Source organism: Lathyrus oleraceus, chromosome 3 (assembly GCF_024323335.1).
Source record: "Lathyrus oleraceus cultivar Zhongwan6 chromosome 3, CAAS_Psat_ZW6_1.0, whole genome shotgun sequence".
NCBI classification, from domain to species: domain Eukaryota; kingdom Viridiplantae; phylum Streptophyta; class Magnoliopsida; order Fabales; family Fabaceae; genus Lathyrus; species Lathyrus oleraceus.
The window spans coordinates 425,790,956-425,815,065 of record NC_066581.1 but is presented as its reverse complement, the minus strand read 5'-3'; the positions used below and the strand labels follow the sequence as shown (position 1 = coordinate 425,815,065).

General features: G+C 33.8%; 2 protein-coding genes across 2 annotated transcripts; one reads left to right on the top strand and one right to left on the bottom strand.

Annotated features, from left to right (window-relative positions):
- Positions 1–7,951: 7,951 nt before the first annotated feature.
- On the top strand, positions 7,952–15,692 carry LOC127128028 (proteasome subunit beta type-7-B). Its single transcript, XM_051057289.1, has 9 exons — positions 7,952–8,118; positions 8,255–8,415; positions 9,496–9,637; positions 9,777–9,873; positions 9,958–10,027; positions 10,130–10,234; positions 11,346–11,444; positions 11,535–11,622; positions 15,412–15,692. The coding sequence occupies exons 2-9, from the start codon at positions 8,275–8,277 to the stop codon at positions 15,483–15,485; spliced, it is 816 nt and encodes a 271-aa protein (XP_050913246.1). The 5' UTR covers positions 7,952–8,118; positions 8,255–8,274; the 3' UTR covers positions 15,486–15,692.
- A 6,598-nt stretch (positions 15,693–22,290) lies between these two features.
- LOC127131536 (zinc finger BED domain-containing protein RICESLEEPER 2-like) lies at positions 22,291–23,778 on the bottom strand. The gene has a single exon (XM_051060453.1). The coding sequence runs from the start codon at positions 23,776–23,778 to the stop codon at positions 22,291–22,293; it is 1,488 nt and encodes a 495-aa protein (XP_050916410.1).
- Positions 23,779–24,110: the final 332 nt, after the last annotated feature.

Genomic DNA, 24,110 nt, shown 5'->3' with positions numbered 1-24,110 from the left:
ATTTAATTACTCGTTTATTCTTTGATTCATTCTGTCTTTTAATCGTATTAATACAGAAAATACAGAAAATAAATAGCTATCAGATGCATGGTTTTGTAAGTGGCTCTGATACCACTGAAGGAGAAGGGCGATCCAAAACGCAACGGAATTTAAAATTTCTCCTTTAATGATCCTTACGAATGGGCATGATCAATGATAGAATCGTTACCTCTTGTGGCGATTGTAACCTTTGATGCAGATCTACGGAGCGATCACGAATGTTGAACGATGACAACGCCTCTACTCAGTCCACACGAACAGATTCCTTCAATCTCAGTGCTAGCTACTACGAATGAAGGCTTTGAGTGAGTGAGAGAGAGAGAGAGAGAGAGAGAGAGAGAGAGAGAGAGAGAGAGAAACTAAATTGCAACTACTAAATGCTTCTACACAAGGGTTCTATTTATAGAACCACTTGTGTGGGCTTCAAGCTAAAAAGCCCACTTAAGTGTATGTGACCCATATCTTATAATATGCCAAATTCACTTAAGCGCGTGGTACCTTACCATATTTCGTATTCTACTTAAGTACACCGTACCTTACGATGTTCTACAATTCACTTAAGTGCACCGTACCTTACGGTGTTCCTTAGTTACTTTATCTCTCATCAATCCGTCCTTTGTGTGTGACCCTGTAGGTTTTCGCGGCATTGGCAATTATATTAAATCACGTATTTAACATAATAAACAGTGAGCGGTATCTAGCAACACATCACTGCTACCCAAGACACGAAAATGTCATGTGATCTGACAAATCCTTTTGTGATAATACTAATGTGCACAATTACCCTTTTGCCCTTATGTCTATATTGAACACAAGGCATAGACCGTGTCATCCTTGTCCAGTTCAATATTGGGCCCATAGACATTTATCCTGTTACGCAGGATGGGCAAATTCCATCTAGGTCACTCATGTCCCTTAGCATGCTTCGTGGAGTACCCGTCAACTGTCTTTATGGTCATCCAATTACGGACAACATTTGATCAACAATAAGGCACTCGACTCTACATCTAGGGTCCATAGTGGTTTCAGGTCGAAGGGTGGTATACACCATTATCACCATGAGAATAACTTATGACACTTTGCATAACATTCTATATAGTATTCTCATAACGGGTCAATCCAATATAAATATTACTCTTAATATTCATACCTATGTTTAAAACTTGATAACTCCTTATCCATGATCCATGAGATGTGATCATCAGTCTATAAACATAATAGTCTTCATGCTTTAATGTTATCCCACTTCACAATAAAGCTTGACTACGGATACTTTAAGAATAGTGTCCTTATGTTTAATGTGATCTCATAATTAAGTCATACTTGATACATTAAACGGACTAGCTATTCTAGGGACTTTATTAAACAGACATAATAAAGAAAAAGCCTTTTATTATTAATAAATAATTCGATACAAGTACCAAAAGTATTGGCCTCTAGGGCTTACACCAACATGTTCATCATCAGACTCACCATCAACCTAGACCCAAACATCACAGGCCTGTCAACAAAAAGCAATGGGTTCCTAAGACTAATGTTACAAGTCTAATAGCTCACACTTCCTTCAGAGTTTCAGCCAAAGAAGATTGGTATTTTGATAGTGGGTGCTCCAGACTTATGACCGGAAACAAAGACCTGCTAACTGGCCTTCATCCTCATGCCACGAGCTATGTAACCTTTGGTGATGGAGCAAAGGGTGAAATAAAGGGGATTGGTAAGCTTGATTGCCCTGGAGTTCCTGATCTTGACAAGGTCCTACTTGTTAAGGGATTGACTGCAAATCTAATAAGCATCAGTCAACTGTGTGACCAAGGTCTAAATGTTAACTTCACTAAAACTGAATGTCTGATTACTAAAAGAAAGTGAAGTGATCATGAAAGGAGTCAGGACCAAAGACAACTGTTACATGTGGAGTTCTCAAATTGGTTATTCTTCAAAGGGTACCTAGTCAAAGAAGAAGGAGTGAAGACATGGCATCAAAGATTGAGCCATCTGCATCTTAAAGGTATGAAGATGATTATATCTGCTAAAGCTGTTAGAGGAATTCCCAACTTGAAGATTGATGAAAGAAAAGTCTATGGGAAATGTCAGACAAGGATGTCACACCAGAAACTCAGACATGACACCACTTCTAAAGGTTTGGAACTCCTCCATATGGAGTTGATGGGACCCATACAGGTGGAAAGCCTTGGTGGGAAGAAGTTTGCATATGTATTGGTGGATGACTTCTCTAGATACACCTGGATCAACTTTATAAGAAACAAATCTGATGTGTTTGAAGTCTTCAAAGATCTTTGTCTAAAACTTCAAGGAGAAAAGGAAAGTCAAGTTATCAAAATTAGAAGTGAACAAAGAAGGAAGATGGATCCCAAAAGATTATTTTTGGGCTACATCAGAGCATATAGAGTCCTTAATTCCAAAATCAAAATAATGATGGAATCTATTATTGATGTGGTTGATGACCAACAGACTGATGTCTCAGACGATGTTAAGACATCTCTGAATGATTCCCCAGTTGATTGCTCAGACAAGGTGAATGAACCTCCTCAAGCTGAACCTGACAAAGTCAACAAAGGACCCTCCTTTAGAGTTCAGAAGGATCATCCCAAAGATCTCATTCGAAGAGATCCAAGTAAAAGGGTCACAACTAGATCAAGGGAAGTGATCTCAAATGGCTAATTGAAAGAGGAAGTATTTGTTGAACAACCTAAAAGGCATGTGTACAGATTGAAGAAAGCCCTCTATGGTTTGAAGCAAGCTCCCAGGGCTTGGTATGAGAGACTCATAATGTTCCTCACTCACAATGGTTACAAGAGGAGGGGTATTGACAAGATCCTATATGTGAAAAATGAAAGAGAAAAGCTCATGGTGACTCAAATAGATGTGGATAATATTGGGTTTGGTGGGAGGTCAGATCAAATGGTAGAACATGTTGTTAGACAAATGCAGTTTAAGGTTGAGATGAACCTTGTTGGACTTGGGCTACAAGTCAAGCAGATAGAAGAGTCTATTTTTCTATCTCAAAGCAAATATTCCAAGAACAAGGTTAAGAAGGTTGGCATGGAGAATGCAGATCATAAAAGGACACCTGCTCCTACACATTTGAAAGATGAAAATGGTGTCTGTGCTAGATATCAAGCTGAATACATAGCAGCTGGAAGTAGCTGTTCTCAACTAGTTTTGAGAAACAAATGTTGACAGAATACAATGTCACACAAGATGTCATGACAGTGTACTGTGACAACCCGAGTGCTATAAATATTTCTAAAAATCCTATTCAGCACAGCAGGACAAAGCACATTGATATTCGTCATCACTTCATTAGAGAACTTATGGAAGAGAAAATCATAGCACTGAAGCATGAAATGCAATTAGCTGACATATTTACAAAGGCTTTGGATGTTAATCAATTTGAATGTTTAAGAGGGAAATTGGGGATTTGTATCCATGGGAATTTATAGCAATTAATGTGGAGTGGAAAAAGCTCAGATAAGGAAGATGACACTGCTGAGAAGGTAATTGATTTGGAAGAAGAAAACTCAGACGAGGAAGATGACACCTTGGTTCATCATTTGAAACCAAGTGTTGCAGAGAAAATGAAGACCAATAAAGGCAAGTATGTGGCTGATTTGATGACAGCCAGAACAGGTAAGAAGGCTGCTGCTGTAGGTCCTTCTAAATCATGGAGTAAAGTGGAAGTCAAGAAAAGAAAGGTCAGAGAAAGTTCTGACTCCGAAGATGATGTCGAAGACGATGTCCTAGACATCTCTACTGCTAAAAGGCAATCTGTTAGAAAATCTCCTGTTAAGGTTGTAGTTGTGCATTTGGACAACATTTCCTTTCATCTGGGAGATGGTGCAGCCAAGTGGAAATTTGTTATATAGAGGAAAGTTGTTATGAAAAGAGGAACAGAAGGAGCTGTTGAATTAGAAGCCACAGACAATGAAGTCTGTAGGACAACCACTGTTGGACAAGCCAAAGAAACAGATGCCCATACCTCAAGTGAGAGGTCTGATTCTCAAGACAATTCTAGTGGCAGTTTTGGATCTGAAGTCTTGGTTGATGCCATGCTGTAATTTTTGGGCTCTTTATGAGTTCTATGGATTTCTAATTATCTCAGCTATCACAGCTGTGTATAATTATGGTTTGTATCTCCTAACATGTATGTTTTAACATTTTATATGTTATAACATCTCTTATGACATTCTCTGCTAAGCTGATTGACATTTATTTTGTCTAATTGGTCACCTTTGGTCTATTTTGACTAAAAAAGGGGAGAAGTGATTATGTGGAGCAGTTAAATATGTGGAGTTGTGTGGAGATGTATGTGTTGGTGTAGCTGAACAGATGAACAACTATTATTGAAGAAGATGTGATTACTGTTCTGTTTACTGATATTGAAGGAGATGTTTGATGTTTGAACAGAATAAAGTTTTGTTTTGTTCTTTGATGTTGAAGGAGATTTCAGAAGGAAATTCTGAATGTTAACATGTTAAAGCAGATGTTAGAGGGTGACTCTGATTGTTACAGGTGTTGCTGTTATAGGTGTTGTTATTACAGGTGTTGTTATTGTTAAAGGAGATGTCTGTGTTGTACATACTTAGGGGGAGAAGAAGTACCCTTGCGCATTTGTGTGTTTTACTAGTTGCTTCTATAACTAGTAATTCTGTTTGCTTCTGCTGCTGCTTAAACTGTTGTTTAACTGCTGATAGTTTTTCTTGTGAACAAAAAGGACAGATATATGTTTTAGCCAAAATTTGCCAAAGGGGGAGTTTGTTGGTTCTAAGTGTTGACAACAATTTTGGTAAAATAAAGAGTGTTCACAAGATGTTGCATGTGATGTCTTAACTTAAGATATTTATGTACCTGCTGGAGTTTTAAAATATAATTATGCAGGATTGTTTCAGGATGTCATACACGATGTCATGGCATCTGATATTATGTGCCTGCTGGAAATTATAAATGGAATTATGCAAGATTGTTCCAGGATGTCAGACCCGATGTCATGACATCCTGTACACAGAACATTCAGGGTGAATGTTATGTGTTTTGTGATTGCGCATTTAATGGCAATCTTTGTATGATTGAAGATCTGATTTGCAGGCGCATTCAATCATTAATTACAACCTGATTTACTTATTTTCCAAGGAGATCTAACCAACTGTCATGAGAATATTTAATTGGAAAATAGTTTTAGGGTTTTCAAGATGTCCAAGCCCAGCTGAATGCTTCTATAAATAGGATATGGAAAACCTGATTTGATACACAACCAATACAGAGCGAAATACTGAGAGAGAGCAAGGGTTTGTGTCTTGTTTAGTCGTGAGACTTGTAAGCCATTCAATTCATCCATAGATGATTGAATTGGTCTGATTTGTGAGTTGTAATTTGTCACTCTAAGCTTTTAAGCATGAGTGTGTGTCTACTTGATTGAAGTTGTTAAGTAAGATCAAGTGCGTGTCTACTTGGTTGAAGATCAAGTGTGTGTCTACTTGGTTGAAGATTAAGTGTGTGTCTACTTGATTGAAGATCAAGTGTGTGTCTTGGAAGAGTGTCTTCTTTTCATAAGTAATTGTTGTTTAGAATCACAGGTGTGATTGAGGGGGGGTGAGTGGGTTCTCATATCTAAGAGTTCTTAGGTAGAAGTCGCACGTGTAGAGATTAAGTGAAAAAGACTGTAACTTGTGGAGTGTACTGAGAGTCTTTGAACTGATTCTATTTAGTGGATTTCCTTCCTGGCTTGGTAGCCCCCATATGTAGGTTAGTTGGACCGAACTGGGTTAACAATTGCTTGTGTCTCTTGCATTACTATTCTTTATCTTTATCCTGTTTGCATTATTCAGATATTAGTGTCGTGACATTACCTTCAACATCTCATATCTGATACCAGAATTTCACAAAGGATCATATTTTTCGAGATGCAACAATCACATCAAACATGCTAAAACTGATCTTGCTAACTATTAAAGATCAAACATAAATGTGATGGTACAATTGAGAGGCACAAGGCCAAATTGGTTGCTAAGGGATACAACAAAGTAGAGAGATTTGTTTTCTTTAACACTTTTTCATATGTTGTCAAATTATCCACCGTCATAGTTTTCCCTGCAATTACTTCAATTAAGAATTGGAACTTGCATCAATTATATGTTTACAATGCATTTTTTCATGGAGAATTGCAAAAGGATATCTTAATGGCCATATATGAAGGTTTCACGTACACTAAGCCTAACCAAGCATGTAAACTCCTCAAAAGTCTATATCATCTTAAACAAACTAGTAGAAAATAGTATGAAAAACCAACTTCTTTGCTCTTCAACAAAATTATAGTCAATCATCATTATACTATTAACTTGTTACCCTTAAACTGAGCATGGGTTTAATGCATTCCTGATATATATTAAATACATAATATTGGATGACATATTTTTAAAATAATTATTGAGAATTAAGATGACATTGGATGCTAATTTTAAGATTAAAGAATTAGTGTTCTTATGTACTCCCTTGGACTAAAAATGACTCACTTGTAAGGTAGAAATTATAATATGCCAAATAAAATGTCTGGATTTGCGACATGAATCAAATTTACTAGGTTCTAAACTTGTCCATATACCATTAGATCCTTCAATTAAACTACACAAAGATAATGATAAGTCATTTGAAGATATAACTTCATATAAAATACTCACAGAAAGACGATTGTACTTTACAAATTCAAGACCAAATATTAGTTTTGCCACTTAACAATTGAGTTAGTTCTTCCACAATCCCACCACCACACACAATCATACATCATGTAGAGTTGTCAAATACCTTAAGAACAACCCAAATAAAGGCTTAATATTTTCTAAAAATTCAGACTTGTGCATATCCTATGCTATTCAAATGTTGATTGGGCTAGATGCAATGATAGTAGAAAATCAATCCCAAAATATTATTTATTTATAGGAACTTCACTCACATCATTGAAAAAAAGAAACCATTAACAATTTCTAGGCACTCAACTAAAGTAGAGTATAAAGCACTCTTAAATGCAATTTGTGATATAATTTTATTATTATTCCGCTAAAGGATTTTAGTGTACCATGCGTGAGGCTTTATGTTTTATGTTGTGATAATCAAAATGCCTCGAACATAACATCTTATCCAATGTTATGTGATATAATCAAACATTTAGAAATATATAACATAACATATTATCCAATGTTATGTGATATAATCAAACATTTAGAAATATATTGCATTTGGTTATTGAAAAGCTACAACAAAGTTGCCAAGATTAGTCCCCATTTTATCGGAAGAACAACTACCTTATTTTCTTACTAAAACCTTGTCAACTTTCAAGTTCAAACACTTTCATATTCAACATGGTATGCTTGACATATAACATGCCAAACTATGAAAGATTAAGAATAGTAAGCAAGAAGAGAGATGTAAGGTGAATTACACATGGACTAACAATTTTCTATTTTTAACATATTCTATTATAACATTTGGTTGCTTCCATTATAACAATTACTTAACTAACAGCTTGTAATCATGTGGAGTGATAATTAAACTCTTATATAAAAGGATGATTCCCATCTATCAGTGAATTAAGTGATCATAATTTAATCTATCTTCAATTTTATAATGATTTCTTTTACAATATTTAGTAACTTTTAATACTAATGAGACGAGAGTGACGATGATAATTTTTATGTTTAAAAATTACAAAAAAGATAATTTATGATGATTGAATATAATAAATAATCTCAATAAATTTAATTTTTATTTATATTAAAATAAACCAATTTTAAATTTAATTAATTGATCCTCACAAATGTTTTTTCTCAAATTAAACTTTTTTTAAAATTACAATAGGAATAGAAAAAAAAACTTTGTATAAGAATTAAAATCAAATTATCATCCATTTACATAATACTTTTGCATTTTTTTAATTATTTGGACTAAAACCACAGCGACTAACAAACTTCATCTCTGCTTTTCTTCCTGTCCACGATATCGTCGCGAAGTGAAAACCTCTCTCCTTCTTCCCTCCATTCTACTCTCACATTCATCCGCATCGCATTACTTGTAACAATCTCTCTCTCTCTCTCTCTCTCTCTCTCTCTCTCAAACACTTCATTTTCAAATCACCGAAATCAAGGGTTTTGTATTATGATTTTATTTTTTGACGATGCGTATCTTTTTGGTATCGGTTTATTTTCAGGTTCAATTCGAGTTTAGAGTATGACTAAATCATTGGATCTTCCTCCTAAGGGTGGGTTCAGTTTCGATCTCTGCAGAAGAAATGATATGCTTGAAAAGAAGGGTCTTAAACCCCCTTCTTATTTGAAGACTGGAACCACTATTGTTGGTTTAGTTTTTCAGGTTTGAATAATAATAATGGCTTTTCAGTTACTATTAATTTGTTGTTTATGTGGTTTATTAAAAATTCACTTGTTAGGTCAACCTTGAATTGATGATCCAAAGAGTTAGGTCATGTTTGTATAAACAACTTAATTAAGCACTTATCATATTAGTGTTTATGTGTAAGCTATATTTATAAGAAATGATAAAATAAAGTTAACTATTCTTGTATAATCTGTTTTCATTAGCTATCACGGTGAGCTTGTGAAAGTAAGCTGCCACAACTTATGGATATGTTATACGTTGTTTTCATAAGCTTTTCTAAATAGTCTATAAGTGCTTATGTAAATAGATAAACTCAAATAAATTAATCCAAACAAACATGCCCTGAGTGTGACGCTAAGTCTCAAATTGTACTCTAGAGCGACTTGAAATGTGCTTTTGGTATTCTCAGGATTCTTTGTGTATATGTTAAGCATAGTCAATGTTGTAAGTTAAATGGGGTATTATCAGTAAAACGGATTTGTTTAGGATGTGTTGTTGTATATTTAGATATTATTCTGATTATGCCATGTTTGGTTCTAACATTACATGTTATTATGGTTAAGGGGGTTAGAGAGAGAGGGTATGTTGAAAATCTTTCACTACAGCTTTTTGGACTCAGTTATTAATTATTACTAGCTGTGGAGTAGGATTACTCGCTGTCTCTAACAAATTTGCTTGATGTTTGTCTCTTAATAATCACGCCATATGTTATACTTTTGTCTCTAAATATAGCACTCCGTTTGCCTGCCTTGCATCATCAAGCTGGGGAACATTCAATTTGGTTGTGCTGCTGTGTTTATAAACTTATGATGTTAAAGCTGATGTTTGATGTACTTTTTGCTGCATAAGTTTGAAACTTAATTCCTATGTTTACTGATTCTTATTTTACAAAATGGTCAACAAATACAAAATTGTACCATTTGACGTCTGTGCTCTTCATGACTTTCAGTGGAACCGTCAACCGTTCTGCATGATTTTGTGTAACTGTTTGTGTTTATGTTCAATTTGTATAATTTAATTAAGTGTTAACGTTTCCCACAAATAAACTTGTCTCAGGATGGTATCATTCTTGGAGCAGATACCAGGGCAACTGAAGGACCCATTGTCGCTGATAAAAATTGTGAGAAAATTCATTATATGGCACCTAACATTTATTGTTGCGGAGCAGGCACTGCTGCTGATACAGAGGCCGTAACAGGTATTTTTCGTAATGCATATTTCATTTTTCAAATTTTCATTTCATTCTTTATGAAATATTGCATTTAGCCGCTCTTTAGGTTTTGATTTTATTGATATTGTTAAACCATTAAAAATGAGATGTTTGTTATTTATGGTAGACATGGTTAGCTCACAGCTGCAACTACATCGCTACCATACTGGTCGAGAATCGAGGGTTGTTACAGCACTGACTCTTCTTAAGAGACACCTTTTCAAGTTGAGTATCAGAAGTTCTGTCTGCTTTAAGTAATTTTGCTCCTTGTTTCAACCACCGATTCTGACACTTTAAATAATGTGCAGCTACCAAGGTCATGTCTCAGCTGCATTAGTTCTTGGCGGGGTTGACATCACTGGACCGCATTTACATACTGTTAGTTCAATGTTTAAACTTTTCTTTGATACTTTTGAAGTTTTCTTGTTTGGAATGGATATAGTTGGACTTCTCATAACTATTTGAGTTCATGTTTTGCAGATCTATCCACATGGGTCGACTGACACCCTTCCGTTTGCTACAATGGGATCTGGTTCACTTGCTGCGATGTCTGTATTTGAGTCTAAATACAAGGAAAGTTTGAGTGTAAGTATTCATATTAAAGCAAAGAATTCATGCCTGCTTAAAATTAGCTCTTTATTAAAATAACTAGACTGGATATAAACCACAACAACCAAACATAGAAGGCAAAAACCTAACAAACTGGAAATTCAAAAATTGAAAAAAGTACTTTTTTTTAATGGACTAGATCATTTTTTTGTTACTATGATGCTAACCAGTCGAATCCAAACCCAGATATTATACTGTTTAATATCCGCTCCTTTAGTATTTACGCACATTTATCACACAACATGATTGGTTATTAAAGTTTATTTGAACTTTTATATCTTTGACTAAGGCATGTGTTCACAATCTATTGTCTACTATGCTTGTTGTAAGCATTTTATATGATGATAAAAAAAACTATTCTAAAAAAATATAAATCAAAATACTGTAGTCAATAACCAAAACTGAAAACCAATTCAAACTGAATAAATGGGATCTGGTCATATTAATTTTAAAATCAAACTAATTGTATGATCCAATAGCAAAATCAAAGGGACACAAGGATGAAAACAAATCATTGCTGAAAAGAAACAAATAATGTGTGGGTTAAGTTAGTGGAGTGATTCTCACACACGTGTAGTCTCTTGGAAAACTTTATAATATTCTGTCAAATGTTATTGTATTTACATTAAATTCCTTTTAAAAAATGATTAAATGAAATTAATATCAATTCACTCTTTAGATATAAGATGTACTCACCAAACTCGAATATAAACAATAAAAAGACCTGAATTTGTTGGACTTAATTATGAGCTAATATTTCATAGTTCTTGACCTATTTGATGTCATTATTTTAAAACTACACTTCACATAATTCAAGAAAAGTGAAATATGAGGATTTTCTACCATTAGTACCATTAAGGGTTGTTTAAGAAATGTATTTCATTTTTATATGAATTCGAGAAATTAAATGAACTTAACTAACATCCTCAATATGTGTATAGGTAGTTAGTTTTGCTTATAATTTAGTACGATGAGAATATAATATAATTGTTTCATTGATGCTGATGGTGGTTGTAACTTCAATCATCTCTTGATTTTGTGATTGGATAGATATTTTAATTTGCTATAAACATTTAATCTGGTGCAGAGAGATGAAGGAATTAAGATAGTTGTTGAGGCGATATGTGCTGGTATATTTAATGACTTGGGAAGTGGAAGTAATGTTGATGTTTGTGTCATAACCAAGGTTAGTGCCTTGATGCCCAATCCTACATATTGTTTGAGGGGATACATATAAATCTAACTTATGTACTAATTCTTTGTTAATGCTGCACAGGGACATAAGGAATATCTAAGGAATCATCTCCAACCAAATCCTCGTACTTTTGTTAATCCAAAAGGCTTTACTTTTTCCAAAAAGACAGGTTTGTTGCGAACTTGACTTATTTTTTTTACACTTGAGACTGCCATAAAATTATATTGTTTTGGTTATCATTGTGCGTCTATATTTTGCAATCATATTAGTATGACATATTATGTCACCCTTCAGGGAATATTATGATGATTCAACGAATATGGTGCTATGAATTAAATAATTGTTGAAGTTATCGAATCTATTATCAAATCTAAGATAGTGGAATGCAGGGAACAACCCCAAAAACACTATAGCTGGATAGCATAATGCATGATGATGGCTGCTATTATAATTTTTTTTTAATACAATTTATATACTTAGTATGTAAAAACTCAACAACTAGGTTTGACTGACTAGCAAGGGTGAAAATGGCAGCAAGAGTGAAACAGGAGAGGCCCTAATGCTGTTTTAGTGTTTTAAAACTGCGAAGTTCCTAAAACACCCAATCAAAAACCCTCGTAACTTTTAAACTTTAAGGGCTTTTCTGGAAGTTTCAATTTCATTAAAAAGTGTGTTGCTATATGCTACATCAAACCTCTCTACTCCTGCTTGTCTTATAGTGGCAAGGGGCCACTGCGCGTTCTTGAATATGCTGTTTTAACCTTTCAGTATCTTTGTCATATTGTCTGGATATCATATATTGCAACTTTTGTTTTACTAGTAGAATAAATAAATACCGATGCCTATATTAGAAAGACAGGAAAGGGAAGCAGAGATTTAGGGTATAGTGTAAAGTTTAGATACATGATACAACTTGAATAAGATACGACTCAGATAGAGGGTTGTGAGAAATAATTGTTCAGCTAAAAAAAGAAAATAAGCATTATAAGACACCTAGATACACTGACTCAAGTCGTCAAGTTTACAATTGACAACTGTTAAACTGAACCAATTACGGAGATAGCAGTCAATAGTGAAATTCTGGTATCAGATATGAGATGTCGAAGGTAATGTCACGACACTAATATCTGAGTAAAACAAACAGGATAAAGAAAAAGAATAGTAATTCAAGAGACACAAGCAATTGTTAACCCAGTTCGGTCCAACTCACCTACATCTGGGGCTACCAAGTCAGGAAGGAAATCCACTAAATAGAATAAGTTCAAAGACTCTCAGTACACTTCAACAAGTTACAATCTTTCTCACCTAATCTCTACCCGTGCGACTTCTACCTAAGCACTCTTAGATATGAGAACCCACTCACTCCCCCTCAATCACACCTGTGATTTTAAACAACAATTACTCTGAAAAGAAGACATTTTTCAATAACACACACTTGATCTTACTTAGCAGTTTCAATCAAGTAGACACACACTTGATCTTCAATCAAGTAGACACACACTTGATCTTGCTTAACAACTTTGATCAAGTAGACACACACTCTTGCTTACAAGCTTAGAGTGACAATTTACAACCCACAAATCAGACCAATTCAATCATCTATGGATGAACTGAATGGCTTACAAGTCTTACGACTAAACAAGACACAAAACCTTATCTTCTCTCAATATTTTGCTCAGTATTGGTTGTGTATCAAATCAGGTTTTCCATGTCCTATTTATAGAAGCATTCAGCTGGACTTGGACATCTTGAAAACCCTAAAACTATTTTCCAATTAAATCTTCTCATGACAGCTGGTTAGATCTCCTTGGAAAATAAGTAAATCAGGTTGTAATTAATGATTGAATGTGCCTGCAAATCAGATCTTCAATCATACATAGATTGCCATTAAATGCGCAATCACAAAACACATAACATTCTCCCTGAATGTTCTGTGTACACGATGTCATGACATCGGGTCTGACATCCTGGAACAATCCTGCATAATTTCATTTATAATTTTCAGCAGGTACATAATATCAGATGTCATGACATTGTGTATGACATCCTGAAACAATCCTGCATAATTATATTTTTTTAAAACTCCAGCAGGTACATAGATATCTTATGTTAAGACATCACATGCAACATCTTTTGAACACTCTTTGTTTTACCAAAATTGTTGCCAAGACTTAGAACCAATAAATAGCCACCTTTAAATAACCGAGGGGAATACAGTGTTTGCCGCCTTATATATCCGTTATGGTATTCTCTAACATATTCCCCTTAGGCTTTGTTTGTGATTTTGGAGGGGAAGGGAGGGGAAGACTTTGAAAAAAGGGAAGGAAGGAGTGAAAAGAGTTGAGAGTTTTGGGTGGAGAGGGTTTTAAAGAGTTTATTTTTACTCGTAATACTAAATCACTCTAGTTTAGGGAACTCAAAAATTGCATTGGAGGAGGAGGAGTTTGAAGGGTTTATATAAATTCTTCAAATATAATGTTATTATAATATTCTAAAAATAAAAAATATGTTATTGATACACACATTTATTTATCATTCTATTCAAAAACGCCATTTCAAAAAATGCTAAGATTTCTCTATTTTTTCTTCAAATCATCTTCCCTCGAAACCCTCTCTTCCCCTTTTCGACAAACTTGCAAACAAAACCTTAAGGTTAAAGTGGTTGACCAGTAGAGTGAAAATCAAGTAGAAATCTTGTTGGAGACAAGGCTTTAATTAACAGAGCTAACGATGCCTTTACAATGGAATGCGGAACACCTTCAAACTCTTTAGATGATCTGTTCTCAAACAAAGAAAAGATTCTATATGTTTTCTGATTGCTTGTAGAATATGTTTATGTAACAGAGCCACAGTATATGTAATCAAACCTATGTTGGTGAAACTCCTAGTTCCTTGCCACTAAGCGTTTTGCTATTTATCATCTTAATCTTATACTAACTATCATTTTCATCTCCCACATTCTCATTATTCTCTTTATCTAAAAATGCTTAGCTTCTAAGTCTAGTATCATGACACAACTTTGCCAATTCAAGAAGTCCACTGTCACTATCAAGGAGATTGCGCACAGCTCATTTAGTATATCCTCTGTGAGTCCTAGACAAAAGACAAGGCTGCACTAACCAAATTCCTTTAAGAGCTGTTTTGTTTCTCCAAATAAAATGAATAAAGGAGAATATACTCAAATTCAGCTTATAAAGGACGATGATGTTTAAGAAAATTTAAAACAAGTTTTTGGAGTTATATTTGAAATATAATTTTATGCCTAAGATACTTCTTGGGTTAATACACCAACAACCAATCCTTATTTCACCAAGTGGGGTCGGTTACATAGATCAACTTCCGCCATAATGTTTTATCCAGGACCATGTTTCTATATATTCTTTGGGTTAATAGTTTTACAAAAATAAATGACGATACTCTGTGGATACATATCTATATTATATATGCGTGTGAATATTGAATTCAAGTACAACACTAAAACTTTAGCAATTTTGGAGTATCAGGCTTCATAGAAGAGAAAATGTGGATGACAACAAATACCTATGCAGTTTTCTCATTCAGTTTCATTCACGATAAAATAGCGTAGTACAATATACATGGCTAATTGGCATGTTTATGCTCGATTTTGTGATGTCACTTAAACAATTTCATTAACTATTTAAATCAAACATAATAACAATAATTGCAGGTATGACATGTTCAATCCTATATTTTGTGAGTCTTGTATAGTTTAAGCCTAGATGATATATATGCATGACATTATTTAAAACAAAGTAAATTTTACTCAGACTTTGAGAAGGTAATCAGACATTGATATAGTTTGCCCCTTCTGCATCTTAACTTATTCTGCCTCCCTGTTTTTGCCGATTAAACAGAATGGAGTGCATTCCTTTTAATTTTTTTTTTATATATTTTTTTTATATATGATATCTAATATTTATATTTATATCTGTTACAGAGGTTCTCTCAACAAAAGTTACAACATTGAAGGAGAAGGTTGATGTAATTGAAGGAGATGATATGGAAGAGTAGCAGAATTGTTTGAGTCTGAAACTTGAGTGGTGCAATGTTTGTCATATCGAAAATTGTAATTTCAGTAGTTTGGTTGAATCTGAATCTTGGTTTTCTTTTGCCACCAAGTTCATAAAAATTTGATTTTTATTTACCTAAAACGATTTGGATTTCATTAAACTGTTGCAAGTTTTTTTATGATAAAATATTGTTACAAGTTATTTACTACAGAGTAGGTCTATTTGTTTCCAGTTTTGGCTAATTGGCATCTCAAAGTTTTGGAGGACTAGTATAGATTAGCTAACAGTTTAACCATATAAAATAATATTTAACCACAATTTAGTCGTGATAAATATTTAAGAGTGATAAACTTTAAGTCATGTGCAATAATTTACATATTACACGATCTCATGACAACCTGATAATATTTTAACATGGTATAAGATAGAAGAAAGAAATTAACAAATTATCTGTAGTAATATGATTGAATTGTGTGATTCAAAAAAGCCACTTTCAATATATTAAAGCAAGGTTGTTCTTACAAACAGTTAACCGACCCATATTACCACAAAAAATCTTATCAACGACAAATAAATTGAATTGCTTATTTTAAACAATTTAGTTAGTTAAATTGAAAGAAAAAATGATAAAATTTGGAAAAGAAATATTTCATTTTAAGATTTTAAAAACAATTTTCATATTAATTTTTTATAATAAAATAAAAGCACAAGAAGTACTCTGGATGAGATAATAAAATATAAAATAATATTTAACCACAATTTAAATAAAAGAGAACAACTGAAATCATGTATTATTATCATCCATAACAAATTAATATCTTTTTCCATTACAACCAATTAATTAATTTTGACTTAAATTTACTTTTAGTTTTTTTAATTTAATAAATTTTAATTTTTAATCTCTTCATTTTAAAAATCAATTTTTCATCCCTAAATTTATTTTTCTTTGGATTTTATTAATCCCCATTTAATTTTGCAGACGTGATAGTGATAATTAAAATTAAAATAAAAATCTTTAGTGAGTTGTCAACCATGATTATCTTATTTTATTATTTTATATTTTTAAAAGAACAAATTAATTTATTTAATTGAGTTTTTTAATAAATATATATTTAGAAATTAATTAATACAAGTTTTAATTTTTTTTCTAGACTTAAGGTCCAAAATTTGAGTTTTTAAAAAAAAAAATCAGTATTTTCGAATTAAATATCAAAATAATCATATTTTTAAATTATTTTATCAAAATAATCACTTTTCAAGAGAAATAGTCAGGACAAATGGCATATGCATTTCAGGTTTGCACTAAGACGTTAATGGTGGTGGCGACTGCATTCACCACATGCCACTGCAAGTGGCGCATACATACATCCATTAAGAGCATGCGTCATTGCACGTGGCTACTCTTTTATTTTTATTATTTTTTTAACTTTTTAAGTTGTAATTAAAAAAATGGAAATAAAAAATAAAAATAAAAATAATTCATAATATGATCTTATAAAATTCAAATACACAACAATTGATAAGAAAATCAATGACTCGCCAGATCAAAACTCTGTTCCATATCGCGGTGCATTAGCCTGCCTTCGAGGTTTCCCACGATTTTTCTGAGATGTTTGGAGTCTTTGAGTGTTGGCCTGAAGAAAAGGTGGTTGATGCGAGTGTCCTGATGTATTTGACATATTTGTCATTATTTCTTCCCAATAACTGAGGGTTTACCGTCAACGACGCTTCCGTAATTGAGTTCGGTGTCCATGTTGTCGTAGTTGAGTCGTTGTGGTTGGGTTATGAGTGGACGATATTGTTTGCTGAATTGAGACATTGAATCACTTTGGAAACAAAGCAATGATTCTTGTGGTGTAAGAAAGTCATACTATGGTTGAGTGCTTTGGCAGTGAGATATTTAAGTGTTAATTGGTGGGGGCTATGGTGAGATGGTGTGGAATTGTATGAATCATCATAGCTATAATAAGATGTGGTAGGGGTATGTGATTGTTGTTGGTGTCCACCTCATCACATGACAAGAGCATGACCCATACCACCAACAACCACATGTCCCAACTACATCTTATTAAAACCCATATGATTCATACAATTCCACATCATTCCACCACAACCCTCTTAAATGAACACTCAAACATCCCACCGCGAAAGCATCCAACCATAATATGACTTTCTTACACCACAAGAACCATTGTTTCATTTCCAAAACGATTTAATGTCCCAATTCAACCAACCATACTGTCCACTCATAACCCAACCACAATGACCCAACTACGACAACATGAGTACCGAACTCAATTACGGCAGTACCGTTGGCGATATCCCCCAACCATTAGGAAGAAATGATGACAAATATGTCAAAGAGATTAATTACTATGCACTGCCAGTGTAAAAAGATTTACACAGTCGATTCATCACCATCACCCATTTGCATTACTTTATAGGTTTTTAAAATAAAAGTCAAACTTATTTCAATATCCAACGTATAAGATTAACTGACGATGTAAAATCCTTTTACACTGTCAGTGTATTTCAATTAAATCCTATGTCAAATACCATAGGACCCTCGCACAAACTACCTTTTTCTCAGGCCAACACTCAAAGACCCAAACACCTCAAAGAAATCGTGGAAGACCTCGAATGCATACTAATGCAGTGTGATGTGGAATATGGGGAAGTTTCGATCAGGAGGATCATTAATTTTCTTGTCAATTGTTGTGTATTTGGATTTTATAAGATAATATTCTAAATTATTTTTATTTCAATTTTTTAAAATTATAATTTAAAAAATTTAAAAATAAAAAAAAAAATAAAATTGTCACAGTGTCATATAGCCATGGCACGTGGCGACATCACCATTGACTCTTCGATGCAAATCTGAAATGCATGTGTTCTTTGTTAAGACTATTTCTCTTAAAAAATTATTATTTTAATAAATAATTTAAAAATGTAATTATTTTGATATTTAATTTAAAAATAATAATTATCTTAAATCTTTGTAATGCAAAGTGCTCTTTTTTTTGTTGTCTTTTTTTAACTTATGTAAAAACTAAAATATTTAGTACAGAAAACCATGCGGGACTCTATCCTTTTTTTTTTTAATTCTACTCATTACTTGCTGTTAATAATATCCACCGGCTTTCTTGATAATCCATAGCAAAAACATCATATCCAGCACATGTCACTTTTCTTGCTATTCCTGCAGATGATTTAATGAAACGATCAAGTCAGTAATTTTATACCATACGGTTTGCTTCTTTTTTTTATTGTTTATTACTATGTGCATGCTTTGACACTGGATTGGAATGTTTGATTGATCCATATCCGTTGAGGCCACCTTATGAGCAGAAACTTGAATATCTTAGTCCTTATATATAGGGCTGGACAACGGGCCGGATTGGACGGTTTCGGACCCAAAAGCCTCACCAATCCCAACCCGCGGTTAAGCCATATAAGCCCATTTTCGCCCATTTTTGTAATCGGTTTGGACGGGTTGGGTTAGGACGGGTTGCGGGTTATGCAATCGGTTTAATCGGTTTTATTTGGTTGATATTATTTTGAGCCCAATAATACATTTTGATAATATTTTGAGCTACAAATTACTACAATTTAGATTCAAAATAAATTCAAAGTATTAAAAACTTCAATCCAAAATAACAACTGTTATGCTACTTACACACAGACCTTAAAAAGAAATTAATAAATTACAACCACTGTATCATATACAAAAACTCAAAATACATGAGAAACAAGAGAACTTTTAAAAGTATATCAAACAGTTGATTGCCCATATTACATCTGCACATGGTTGGTTCATTCAGATGTCTCATTGAAAAAGTAAAAGAGGACGAAGCATCCATTGACACTTGACGAAAGAGTTCTTCAATAGCTCGAGGAATAATCCCTAACTGCTCATTTGTACCATCCTAAAATTAATCATATACAATCAGAAACCACAACATACATTGGATAACATTAATTAGCAGATGAACACAATTTTGACATCACTGACCATGGTGAATGTCTTGCCTGTGCCGGTTTGACCATAAGCGAAAATGCACACATTGTGCCCGTCCATTGCAGATCTTAGAATTGGCTCCATTTCAACAAAAACACTTTCTGCAGATGTTCATACAATGGTAAACACAGTAAAATTATCAATAATCTTTGAAACAACCTGCTTAAATTTATCAATAATTGCAGTTGTGCATAGGGTAATAACTAACAAATTAATTCCAAAGAGATATCAGTAACTCTAGTAAATTTATCAATAATTTCATGGGGACAGCTTATGAAGGAAAAAACACAAGAACCTCTAGTAAAACTCATGAAGACATATCATACTTGAGATCTTGGAACCTTTTGATCAAGCTCGACATGAATTTCTCAACATCTGCATCCTCAAGTGAACTTGGAGCAGACCTAATAATTGGAATGGCCCCAGCACGATGCAGGGATGCAAGAACTTCATCTATAACAAATGAAATAGTTTATGTCAATAGAAAACAGAAAAGAAGACTAGTGTTAGCCGCACTGCATGGTACAACTACATATCTTTCGACATTGTAATATTGTATGAGCTGGTTTCTTATTCAATATGTTCACAGGATAAGATACAGGTGTTGATTATTTATAAGGACTGATAAGGTGGTTTGGTAGTTTTGGAGAGGAAAGTAAGGGTTCAACTCCCCCGCTAAAATATACACGAGGTCTCATACCATGCAAATATTGTCCCGAAATCAATTGATAAATATTGATGTTCCTTTTCAATTTTATATGCGCATATGGTTTGAATAAAAAAGACAAACAGTTGAAACAAGTAATAATTTTCTGAAGTTCTTATCCTTTGATCTTTCAGTTAGTTTGCAGCTAGAATATTATAAAAATAAATTACAATGGGTGAACATTTCTGGTTTACTATTTAGGACCACAAAGTTACTACTTACTACTATTGGGCTAAAAAGAAATGGTTTTCTTAGAAGCAAAAATCTGGCAAGTAATATGCAAAGGATATTTAAAGGAAGACTTCAAAGTTCAACCTGATTGTGACAGCTCAGCCAGAGCATTCAGTGCTGCTTTCCGTGTACGGTCGTCTTTAGCCGTGCTTAACATATTTATGAGCTCTTTGTCTCCACCCAACTCAACTATCTTCATCCTGCTTTCATCTTTGAGATAAAGGAAATTGAACAATTTTAATATACCCTGATGCAAGCATGGAAGGTAGCTTTACCTTACATTAAAAAACTATGGACGTATAATTACAAATTTGTGAGCATAGAAAATATAACCGAATGCTCAAACTAGCTAAGACCAAAAAGAGGTTATTTGCTGGTTATAAAACACAATGTTCGATAACTGCTACATCAGTGATTAGTCATACAAAAAAGGTCATAACTGCATACAGGGCACCTCTTTTAGCAGACGATTCAATAAACTCAATTTGCAGGTCAATAAAAATCTCAGTAACTGTATGCATTCATGCATTAGGAGTTTAACACATAAGATGCATCAGAACAGATGTGTGCATTCATGCATTAGGAGTTCAACACATAAGATGCATCAGAAGACAGATGTGCATTCATGAATTAGGAGTTTAACACATAAGATGCAATAACTAAGATGTGCATCTGCCAGAGACAGTGTGCACATTATCAACTAAGTTGCTTGCAGAATGAACTCATAACAGAAGCAACACCATCTGAGAAAACAAATGTGCAGCAACCAAAAGAGAATTAAGCACCCTTCAACAGCATTAAGAACCAAAAAAAATAGATTTGGCGTGAATGACTAAGCGAACCTGTAATGTGAATGGTTTTATTAAGTTCTGTTTCCTTAGCTTTCTGAATTGCAATTTCTTCCCTTAGCTTAGCCATTCTTTCTCTTTTTCTCACGGGACAAAATATATATTATTTGACCATTGAGTAGTCACAAAATATAAGTCACATATGACTTCAAAAAACATAGTTGAACTGAAAAATTAAACAAGAAAAATATTAAGCTTTAAAAAGGAATAAAGTAATAAATAAATCAAATTAATAAAGTAAATATACCTCCATATTTTTCAAGCACAACCAGAAGGTTGTGGCTGAGACGATAAAGATCCTCTTCTTGCTGTAGAAGAAATTTCTTCAAATTCTAAAATAATGAAATAAACATTTTTTTTAGAAATATATAACAATTATGAAATAAAGATATAACATTTTTAAAAATAATTTTACCTGCTATAATATCTTCAGAAAGCTCAAAATCTTCCATGAGGTTCAAGTCTTTGAAATAGGTAAAAGACGGCTTTAACCAATTCTGGGTGCAAATTAATGCCTCTGCCATTTCAGGTTTTAGGGAGCTCCTATAAGTTTCTAAGACTCTCCCTCCCGTACTAAAGGCACTTTCTGATGCAACCGTAGACACTGGTGTGGCAAAAATATCTTTAGCTATTGTAGATAAAATAGGATATTGTGTTGAATTGTGTTTCCACCACACAAGAAGGTCAAATTTAGGATCCCTTTTGACACACTTACTAGAGTAAAAACCCTCAAGCTCATTTTGTTGATCAATCGAGTCTTGTTCCTCTAAATGTTGCTCAAAAGCATCGGCTCTAGCCATTAGTGAAGGACGGCCAACTGTTGTTTCATCATTGGAAACATTGTTTTCACCATTACCAAGAGGTTGTCTATTATGATTTTGGTCATAAGCTTGCTTATACCAATCATACAATTTTTGTAAGCTCTCTTTTATAGATTTGATCAACCCGGTAGCAAACACAGATCCGACTCCATACATATCCTTAAAAGTCCACTCAATATAACTCAACTTGTATCTTGGATGATTCCAAAATAAATCAACTTGTTCATCTTAGTAGCACACCCCCAATATCTATTATACTTTTCCATCATGTCCCCACCCACACTTGCAAAAACATCATTTAAGTTCATAGTAGCTTGCTTCAGCTCACAATAGATCGCAGACACTTGGTGAAAAGCACTATGCAAACTCACACTTTGAGAGGTGGAAAAAACATTAGTTGCTTCATAGAATAACTTTAAAAAAGAGATGAAAGCTCTAACAATGTCCCAATCATCACTACTAGGAGGACTACCTTTTCCAAAGAACTCCCTATAGCTCGACTCTTCATACTCAAGCTTATCAAAAGCAGCTTGAAATTTCTCTGCAGCCTCAAGCATCAAATATGTCGCGTTCCAACGAGTTGAAACATCGAGACATACTAGTTTTTTACAAGTTATTCCAGCAAATTCAATGCACTCTTTAAACTTGGCTGCCCTATGAGGCAAGGACTTGACAAATCTAACAGCATCCCTAACACTAGTAATAGACAAATGCTTATCTTTCAAACCCTCATTTACCACCAAATTCAATATGTGAGCAGCGCACCTCATATGAAAACATTTTCCATCCCCCATCATCCCATTCATAGTTGATATTTTTCTATGCAAATATGCTACAGCTACATCATTTGAAGTTGCATTATCAACAGTTATGGTAGACACATTCCTAATTCCCCAATCCCTTAACACCTCTTCAATCTTCCTACCTACCGTATCACCCTTGTGGTTTGGAATAACTGTGAAGCTTATAATTCTCTTTTGATAGTTCCATTCGTTATCCACAAAGTGTGCCGTAAGGGTTAAGTAGTTTTGATTTTGGATAGAAGTCCAACAATCAGTAGTAAGTGCTACTCTATTGCAGTCAGACTTAAAGAAGGCTTTTAGTTTTTGTTTCTCATCCAAGTGTAGCTGAAAACAGTCTCTAGCTACTGTACGCCTAGATGGGAGAGTAAACTGGGGCTGCATTACTTTAGAATAGTACTTAAAACCTTCCCCCTCAACTGCACTAAATGGTTGTTCATCTAGAACCACAAAAATTGACAAAGCTTTTCTACAAGCTTGCTTGTCAAATTTGGAGCTAACATGACCCAAACTAGATCCTTCTGCAGAGGGGTATGTCAAAATAGTTTGGGTGGGATCAATGGTTCTAGGCTTCTTTGCACATTTTAGAATGTGATGGTTCATGTTGGTGGTGCCATGAGTCCTAGGGTCACATAGGTATTTTTTGTGGCAGTGTTTACAAGCTGCAGTTGGTGTATCAACTAAGTCATCTGGTAATCTAATAAAGTGCTCCCAACAAGCAGATGATTGCCTAGAACCACTTGCACTAGCTTTCCTCTTCTTTGTAGGTTGGGTATTAACTAATTCTGCTCCAACAACTTCAGTTGTTGTTGTTGAACCAACTTCATTCATGACATATTCAGTAGGTATAGTTTGATTAGGCTGACCCATCACTGAAAAATGACGGAGCCATAATCAACATAATTGAAGGAAAAGCAGGTTGCAAAATTTAAAATAGAAATCAAGTAAAAATTGGCTATTTGAAAAAAGTCATTAACAGATAAAATAACATGAAAATAGATGATAGCTATTTGAGTTGAAAATGAAATGCACTGAATTTCTACAATGACTTAAGAATGTTTGGATAACTTACTTCAGCTTATTAACCAACATAATTTACTTTTAATTATAAGTTCAACAAGATAATTTGTAAAAACAATTTGAAAGGTCCTAAGAAAAGCACTTAAAGTATGAAAAAAAGCAATAAATGGTGCAATCTCTTA